This window comes from Nicotiana attenuata, chromosome 8 (assembly GCF_001879085.1).
Source record: "Nicotiana attenuata strain UT chromosome 8, NIATTr2, whole genome shotgun sequence".
Taxonomy (NCBI): Eukaryota; Viridiplantae; Streptophyta; class Magnoliopsida; order Solanales; family Solanaceae; genus Nicotiana; species Nicotiana attenuata.
In genome coordinates, this window is record NC_031996.1 from 6719516 (window position 1) to 6729385 (window position 9870).

Consider the following 9870-nt stretch of genomic DNA (forward strand, 5'->3'; position numbering starts at 1 on the left):
GGGTTTAGCTTATCAAACAAAAGAAAATAGTTCCAATATGGTTTCCAGCATTCTGCTACACAAAGGAAAATTCTATACTTGAATTGATTCACCTATAGAACTGAAGATGAAGAAATGAGCTATTGCCTTTAGGAAATGAACAGCTACAAGTACACTAGTTCAACAACTGAGCATCCAACATGAACACCAAATTGTTAAGGTCGTAAAAAACGAGTCAAGATGACAAATTGTTGGACAACAAATAATCATTTAGAACACAACTATAGAAACAAATAACCTAACAAGAAACCTCAAGGCAGTGGATTTTGAACAAGGGGACTAGATAAAATACAAGAATGTCACACCTAAAATTTGAACCTGTGACCTAAAGCAAATTTGAATCCGCTTATCCACTATAATAGAATCTTCCTTTATGTAAAAGGGATTCAACAATGTATATACAATAAAAAAAATCTGTTTGCCATGTTTGCAAAATATATTTTTCTGCCTAAGGATTCAATTGAAACCCCTTCTATCCACGCCCCTAACTTGGAGGAAACTCGCGAGTTCGGACACACATGTCTAGCTCGACATTGAAACAGACATGAGATAACCACCCTAGTCAGTGGCGGAGCCACCTTATAGCAAGGGCTGTCAATTAACACCCAAAATTAACACCCCTTCGCGGGGAAAATACACTGTGTAAGTAGGTAAATTTTTCGTTTATGTATATATACTATATGTTTAATCCCCTTTATTTTTCCGTAATGTTTACTTTTCTATATTTTGTTCTCTAGCCGAGGGTCTATTGGAAACAGCCTCTCTGCCCTTCCAGGGTAGGGGTAAGGCTGCCTACATCTCACACTCCCCAGACCCCAATTGTGGGAAAATACTGGTCTGGGAAAATACTGGGATTGCTGTTGTTGTTGTTTACTTTTCAATATTTTGATACCCCTTAATGAAAATCATGGCTCCGCCACTGACAGAAAACCGGAAAGGAAAGAAAGCCGTGAAAATAAGAGTGGAAATGCACGAAAATGACTGAAATCTTTGGTATTCCATTTTTCCAAGCGAATTTTGGTATAAGATGATAATATTAAGCAAATAAGTGAAAGGATTCATCTATTTACTATGCTTCAATCTTAAAGTAGTTTGTCCACTCTATTACTATGAGTTGATTGAAAGAATTAAGTACAAAAAATAAACCTGCTTGAGATGATCACGAGGCAAGTTTGACATTGCAAGAAAATTGGTGGCATCCTTTCCAGTGAGACGTCCATCTCCATCTGTAATTAACCCAAATTTTTACTCAATAAGTAAATTGCATGCACATCTTTAAATATGAATGATGTGTGTGTGTGTGTGAGAGAGAGAGAACAGACCCGAATCAGCAAAATTGAACCATTCTTGATATATCTTCTCGTGATTTTTGGAGCATTGATTAATGGGAGAATTATCAAACTCCATTCTTCAGAGTTCAGAGAAGCCTAGTTTATGTTGAAGGGAAAGATGTATTTAGTTTGTTGTCCAAAAAAAAAAAATTAAAATAATAATAATAATAATAATAATAATAAAAAAAAATATATATATATATATACACACACACATACAAGATAAAAATAGGTAAAAATTTTATAAATATTATGTGAACCTGTTTGACTGAGCACGGAATTAAAGAAAAAATAAAGACTTTTGGAATTTGTGATCCTAAATAAGTCAAAAAAGGGTCCAGAGTATTTGTGTGGTTATAAAAGCTTTTCATTAAGGGTGGAATTGTAAGTTTAACCTAAATTGCTACCAAATTTAGAAAGGGATTATTCTTTTTGGAATGGACCAAAAAGGAAATAGATTCAGATAAACCGGAATAGAGGGAGTAATTAATATCAGGATAAACTTGATAACTTTATATATGAAGTAATTTCTTGATAAGTATAAATTGATAAATTCACGGTCTAATCACACTGATAATGTATATAAATTAAATTTAATTAAATTAAGTATGATTATTAATATAGTATCACAGTAGATAATTATATTTGGCTCATGAAAAAATCAGGCTAGGAAAGTACTTAAACACATATTTTTGCTAATTTAAACATTTAGATGAGATAATTATACAATTTAAGTCAAATATGATTAAATAAATAAATAAATATTTTTTTTGGTGATAGAATGACAGTTTAAAATAAGATCAATAGAAGGTGGTCGAACTATTTTTTCCTGAAACACAGTTTGTATTTGAATGAATTACTATTTCATAAAGAAAATTTTCTAAACTACAATGCATTTGGCATTTCAAAAATAACAAAATATTTGGTAAACCTACAAAAAAAAAACTGTTTTTAAAAAAGAAAACATGGCTCATGATCACAAAACATAAACGTACAAAACAAAGCGTACACTATGATTAGACGGATCGCGGATGAGCTATATCTTGACGTTTAATCAGATGTCTCGGGTTAGCAACCTGAGAATGAAGATTTTTTTTTTTTTGGTAGGAAGTTTTCCCCTTAAATGGTCATATGCAGCGTTAATCTAAACTTGGTCCTATGCAACACGAATCTGAACTAATCGAGCCTTATATAGCGTTGCTATATTTCTGTTCGTGCTTTCTATATCTTCTCTGTGCTTTCTCCTCTCCTGTTGTATATATATCTGTTGTGTAACAAGGAGAGGAAAAAGACACAGTTTATGAAAGAGAGGAAGACTTTGATCGAACTTTTTTTATTTTTAGAAGAGGCGAAGCTAGAAGGAGGAAAATAAAATAAAAAAAATCTGCATGGCTGAATTTACTGGAAGAGATGAAATGCAGAAGGCGAAAAGAAAGGAGAACAAAAGAAATAATTAAGCTAAGCATATAAAATAAAATAAAAGAAAATAAGAAAAGAAAAGAATAGAAAAGGGAAAACAGGAAAAGGGAAATAAGATAAAATGTGATAAACTTTGGGATGTTTGCTCTATATATGTCCACTAAACCAATTAAAAATCCTTTAAGTGTTCAACTTTTTTTATACTATAACGAAATTTTTACATTTCAAGTCACTTAAAAATAATTATATATAATTATTCAAACTAAGTGGGCGTTTGGACATAAGAATTATAAAATTTCAAAAAAAAAATGGAAAATGGAAAATTTTTTAAGTGAAAATAGTATTTGAAAATCAGAGTTGTGTTTGGACATGGATATAATTTTGAGTTGTTTATGAAGTTTTGTGAGTGATCTGAGTGAAATTTTTGAAAAACAGTTTTTTGAAAAATTCATCTTCAAGTGAAAATTGAAATTTTATTGCCAAAAACTGATTTCGAAAAAAAGTGAAAATTTTCCGTAAAAAGTGTAAAAATTCTTATGTCCAAACAGGCTCTAAGTAGTATTTGTTGCTTAAAAATAAAATAAGTGTAAAAATTCTTGTGCCTTGCATATGATTGAAGTTCATATGCAAGACACATGTCATGTATGTACTGATTTGGTGTAAACACCCGGTGCGGGTAAGTTTTTGACATAAGAAGTGGATCCAGGATTCGGATTTTGTGGGTTCAACTTTTAAGATATTTAGCACTGAACCCATTGATTTTTTTAATATTATGGGTTCAGACCTACTATTTGTTGCAAATAATGGATTTTTACACATAAATTTATGCTTCGCGATAAAAGTACTGGGTACAGATGAACCCAGCGGCCATACTATACACCCGCCCTGAATTGACATATATAACATATTTACTCAAATAGCTGCAGTGAAGGTGGCAACAGAACTACAATCCATCCTGATAAGTAATTTAACAAGCAAAAAACCAATAAAAAAGAATATGATACAAGAAATGATACAAAAGTTGAATCAACAAATAACTCTATACGCGCTCGCCTTCTAAGAAGGGCAAGGACTTATGAACAGAACAACACAACAAAATGATGAAATGACGAAGAATGAACGGGAGGCACCGGAGAAAAAAGATCGATCACGTATATATCCGCGTCGTTTGATATTTTTACGTACAGTCTAACCGTTGCACGAGTCAAAAATTCCGGTTTTGATAGCCGATGATTCAAGAAATGCCAATAGTTTTGCCAAGCAACCAAAGAACCAGTGATAGTTGTAATCCAAATATGGTGTGAATAGAACTTCTATCCAACATGAATCCATAAATTGTTACACCTGCTCTGTTGTTCTCAAAATATTTCACTGCAATAAGTGTGACAAAATGAACTACCATTAGATGATCCTAGCCATGCTGTAATACAGAACTTAATAGTAGTAAGATTAAACATATACAACAACAATAACAATAAACTCAGTGTAATCCTATAGGTGGGGTATGGGGAGCATAATGTGTACGCAGACCTTACCCCTAGAGGTGGACCCAGGAATTTAATGCGATGGGGGCACAATATTCTGTTCAATCAATGGCCCCTAAAGGCTTTTAGCGTTAAGAGTGCCAAATGATTTAAATTAAGCATTTTCAAGGTATATATATATATATATATATATACATATACAAGATTTATACCGAAGTTTACGGGATCCGGTAACCCCTCTCAACATAAGCCATAGGTCCGCCTTTGCCCCTACCTTGTGAAGGTAGATAGGTTGTTTCTGATAGACCCTCGGCTCAAGAAACCGTGAAAATAAAATAACAAACAGTAGCAACATCAATGTAATAGGAGCAAATGGCACAACATGTAATAATAAAGCACCAGGAATAAGAAAATACAAAAATAGTACTAGTGCTACTAGTAAGACTACGAGATGCTATTCTCGACCTCCACTCTTTCCTATCGAGGGTCATGTCCTTGGTAAGCTGGAGTAGGATTAAACATATATAATTGAAATTTCTTTTATATTATCTGTTACAGTATGCAGATATGGGCATAGGATTTGAAGGTGGTGGGGGCACATGAGCGGACTGCTCAACCAGTATACTCATCTAACTTTTGATCTTAAGGGTTCCAACTTCCAAATAAAATATATGACCTTTTTTTAACATATATACATATATATTCAGAACTTTTGTCCAAGTTAACAGGGTCAGTAACCCATCTACTCCAAATATAGGTCCGCCTCTGACAGTAGGTACTTATTATATTTCCTAAGGTACTACAGTATATGATACATTGTCAGTGCACAGAAGTTAAACGAATAATGATATTAACCAGCATACCTAGTGCCTGTCTTTTCTGGAATGAAATTGTGCTATAGGCATAAGCAGGAACAAATTTTGTATTGTCCAACTCGTCTTCTTCATCTCCAACATCATCAGAATCAGATCCTTCTGAACATTCAGGAAAACTTTGGCCACAGGTTGCCCGAGTAACTGGCGTCTCGCCTTCAATCGAATCGAATGAGTCTATTGTTGCACATACATGCCATTTGGCTGCAAGGCATGTCACAGATTGAGCCTTGTGAGTGATTTTGGTCGCGCTTCGCAACAGTATCATGAGACCAGCAAGAAGACTGACAGAGCAAAGCTGCATATTAAGACGACGACATTTAGTTACGAGTAACAGCAACTAACAGATGATTAAAGATGAAGATTTGCTGGAATAGCTAGGGGAAATGAGTTAAACTACTAAACTAGGCGTAGTTCCTCGGTCTTTTATATGATAAAAATCATAATAGGTACGCCTTTGGTTTCATTTTATATGATAGTATCTGACTGAGCACGGATTTTAAGAAAGAAAATGAGGTTCTTAGACACATACCAGAAGTATATTTAGAACGCTAAAAGAGCATGTCATTAGGGCAAACGGGAAGTTGAAAAAATCGAAGAATTAACCTAAATAGTTGTCCACCTAACCAACAACAACAACAACAAAACCCAGTAAATCCCATAAGTGGGGTCTAGGAAGGGTAGTGTGTACGCAGACCTTACCCCTACCTTGAGAGTATAGAGGTTGTTTCTAATAGACCCCAGCTCAAGGAAAGATGAGTCGTCCACCTAACCGCTTAAACTAAAATTAATCGGCAGATGTATATATGTATAATCCATATATACTATGGGGTCGTTTGGTTGTCGGTTAGAGTTATGCAGGTATTAGTTATACATGTATTAGTTATGCAGGGATTAGTTATGCAGGGATAAGTAATGCAGGGATTAGTTATGCAGGTATTAGTTATGCAGAGATTATTTTTTTGAATGTTTGGTTTGTTGTATTAGAAATTGATATACATTATATAAATTTTAAAGTAAAATGCTTGTTTACAACTATACCCCCGGCCTTCTTTTGCATTGTTTTTTCTCTCTTTCCATTTATGTAGGAAACAATTTAGTTAGGAACTTTGGGTGTTACTTTCACTTCTTCGTCATACTACCGAACTATGTGAAGTTTAGACATATTTGATTTTCACTTCTTAGTTTTGGTATTTCCATTTTCTAGTTGCTTCTCCAGTTTGCTTTTGCTAGTTTGTTCTTTAAAAATGAGAGAAGACAAGGTATATAGTTGGCAAGTGAAAGCAAGTGAAACCGGGTTGGCAGAGAAATAAGGAAGCCTTATGTGTAAAGTGATAGGGGTAAATTTGTCATTTCAGTATTTTATCCATGTATTACTAATACATGTATTAGTTATTCCATCTTCTACCCCGCATAATTGACTCATAACTTATACATGTATTATTTATGCATAATTGAAAAATGTCAACCAAACATGGTATTAGTTATGCAGAATTTTATACAAAATAACTATTGCCTACCAAACATGGTATAAGTTATGTTACCCCTTATACATGAATAACCTTTCTTCTAACCAGCTACCAAACGACCTCTATGTGTATAACCATATATAATTAGTGTAAAATTTATGTATATCAGCTAGGTAAAGTAAACAGCGAATTCGACCAGCTGTTTATATAAAGATCCCTTTAAACTTAAAGATATATGAGAAGTAGAATTGTGCTATTCTTTTCAGAACAAATATAAAAGGAAAGTGTCATATAAAATGGAACCGAAGGAGTGATTGATTTGGTAAATCTGTTCTGTTGCTAGAAATACTTGGACAGTGAAATATAGCATTCAGTATCACAAATTCACTTATAGAATTGTGATCAATGATTTAGTTCAAGATAGATATGGTTGTGCTACATTCTCATTTTTTGAGTGTCACATTTATATCAACTGTGATCAATGATCTAATTCAAATTATTTGTGTTGAATATAGGAAGCAATGAAAAATGAAGAACGCGTATAAGGCATACCGCAAGTTCACCACTTTTATAGATATGAAGATCTGCAGTTGAGCGCGTAGTCATGAGAAGGGACGCGAATTGGCTTGCTGTAATGAACATCAACGCCCACAAAATGAATGCGCGATACCTATGGCTAATGATCCTCAAATGCCTCCTGATTCTGAGATGCTCTCTCAACACTGATTCAACGTCCGAATCTACATGAAAAACCTGAGCAAAATCTTGTAGCCGGAGAACTTGAAGGTAACATATCAACCGGAATAGGACACAAACTAGAAAGAACACGACGGTCCTGTAAAGCCAAGAAGTGAGCTCTAGAATACACGCGACAATGTCACTCGCGATGACATTGCCTAAGAAGGCGATTTGTGTGCCACCTGAGGTGTACCACCAAATCTTATACGCGCATTCAGCAGCAAAACATGGTAGAACAAATATGAATAGGATCTTTAGTGAACTCTGCATATTGAGAAGAAGAGTTACAACAACAACAACAACAACAACAACAACGATCCAGTAAAATCTCACAAAATGGGGTCTGGGGAGCGTAGTGTATACGCAGACCTTATCCTTACCCCGATGGAGAAGAAGCGTTACATTATTGTTAAATCTTGTTGAATGAAGGCATACAAATTGCTTCCTATTAACTGATCTAACAAATATGAAATGCAACTTATATAGGAGTTTAACAGTATTTTCTATTCTGAAATTTCTCAAAAATTTGACACAATTCCAATAATAATGTTAATAAATGTGAGTAACAAAATTTTCAAGAATGCATTTAAGTATTCCAATTTTAATCTTTGATTTGATTATTTTTTTCAACCATTTTCTTTCATCACAATTTATATTACAATATATAAGCCAAATCAAAGTCTTAAGCTCTGTGTATAGTCTAATATAATCATATGAAATGAAAGGGAAGAACTACAAGGTATGATCCCTAAAACTGCTTGTTACTCTCTTGAAATTCACAAAAGAGATACTCCCTCTGTCTTAATTTAGATGACACAATTTCCTTATTAGTCCGTTCCAAAAAGAATGATATGTTTCTATAATTAAAAATAATTCAACTTTAAACTCTTCATTTTACCTATTTTACCCTTAATGAGAAGCTTTTATAACCACACAAATGTCATGGTCTCATAAAGCTTTTACCCCTTAAGCTTTTAAGGCCACAAGTTTCAAAAGTATTTTTATTTTCTTAAACTCAATGCCGAGTCAAACTACCTCATCTAAATTGAAACGGATGGAGTACGTAGCTCCAATGGTAATAGAGTGAAAAAAGAAAAAAAAAAAAAGCCCGCTGCACAAAGTATCCTACGTTCATGCAGGATCAGGGAAAAGGCCGCACCCCAAGGGGATGTGATATAGGCAGCATACCCTAATGCAAAGCATTCAGTGACTGATTCCATGGCTCGAATCCGTGACCTATTTGTAATAGAGTGCAATAAACAAAAAAAATAAGAAGAAGAGACTTACATTGAGTTGTACAGTGTAGCATTTTCTGACTGTTTCACTCTCATCACAAAGCTTGTCAAGAAACAAGAACCTCCTCAGCCCATATTTCTTAACAAAACGAGAAAGACAAACAAAAGACAAAGCAGCAACACTACTGAGCGACAACTGAACAACATTGTCATAAGGTCTATTGTACGCAGCATCACAGTCGCTACAAGCTAAAGAGAAATGAGAAAGACAAGGCACAACTATAGCCAATAGAACAAAAACAAACCAAGAAAGACAAGCTGAAAATGGATCAGATTGATCTACACACATCCATTTTAGCCATGTCCTAAAACTCCTCAATTCGTCGTATTCATTCGATACACTTCTCCCTAACTCCTTGTTCTTGTTGATCAGTAAAGTTTCATTTTTGTCACACATTGTTGTTTCTGACGGCGGAGACGGAGCTAGAATTTTGAGTTTATGCGTTCTGGATTCTTGAAAATAAAGCGTCTGAACCAAAGTTACTGAATTCTGTCGAATCAGTAAGCAGAATTATATTGTGTTAATGGTGTCTAAAATAGAGATCCAAGAGAGAATGAAGTGTGGAGAAAGGAAGAGATGATTCTATAGGTTTTTTTTTAAAGCCAAAAGGAGCAATGCAGAGGACAGTGAGGACTGAGAAATATTACTTTTATAATGGAAAGTTAATAATGCATTATGGTTCAAGATTCTTCCATTCAATGACCAAATTTGGCATATTGATTTGGTGTCTATATAGTATTAACTAGATTAGTTGTATTATTTATTTTTTTTTTAAAAGATCACTATGTAGTATATTTAAATATCACTATGTAGTATATTTACTAGTAGTTCACTTTTTTTTTTTTTTTAATTTCTCATCCGATGTTTGGTTTTCGTAATTTGCATAAGATATTTACTTTGTTTTCTTTTAATTTTCTAAATTTTACGTGATTAATAATTCAGTAACGCAATTTGTAGAATGATTAAAAATAATATTTTGTATTTAGTAGTAGCATATACATTAATTTATTTACTTTGTTATAAGTAAAGAATAATTACTCTTGGAGTCGTTTTATTCAAGGACAAAATTATGTTGAAATTGTAATGAAGAGATTGTAATATCAAAAGAGTAATTCTTGAATAATTTAGTACTAGTGTTTTGCTTGGTTCATTGAATTATTAAAATATATGATGCGTAGTCCAAAATATGTGTTTAACTTCATCAAAGTAGATCGGAAGAGCG

The 9870-nt window shown here is 33.6% G+C and overlaps 2 protein-coding genes across 5 annotated transcripts in view; both read right to left on the reverse strand.

Annotated features, from left to right (window-relative positions):
• Positions 1-2723, reverse strand: part of LOC109230812 (EH domain-containing protein 1-like) — an 8580-nt gene extending 5857 nt beyond the window's left edge. For 2 of the 4 annotated variants that reach the window (XM_019396250.1, XM_019396251.1), the window contains exon 1: positions 1186-1266. Coding sequence is in view for 2 of the 4 variants with exons in the window: in XM_019396249.1 (XP_019251794.1) it covers positions 1186-1265; positions 1362-1446 (165 nt within the window). In the remaining 2 variants the exon portion in view is untranslated. Of the gene's footprint in view, positions 1-1185; positions 1267-1361; positions 1467-2379 lie in introns of those variants that run through there. The other 2 variants (XM_019396249.1, XM_019396248.1) reach the window with 2 other exon arrangements.
• Positions 3676-9282, reverse strand: LOC109230813. Its single transcript, XM_019396253.1, has 4 exons — positions 8640-9282; positions 7167-7616; positions 5137-5443; positions 3676-4160 (listed from the first exon to the last, which is right to left on the reverse strand). Exons 1-4 carry the CDS (start codon positions 9042-9044, stop codon positions 4024-4026), a joined length of 1299 nt encoding a protein of 432 aa, XP_019251798.1. The 5' UTR covers positions 9045-9282; the 3' UTR covers positions 3676-4023.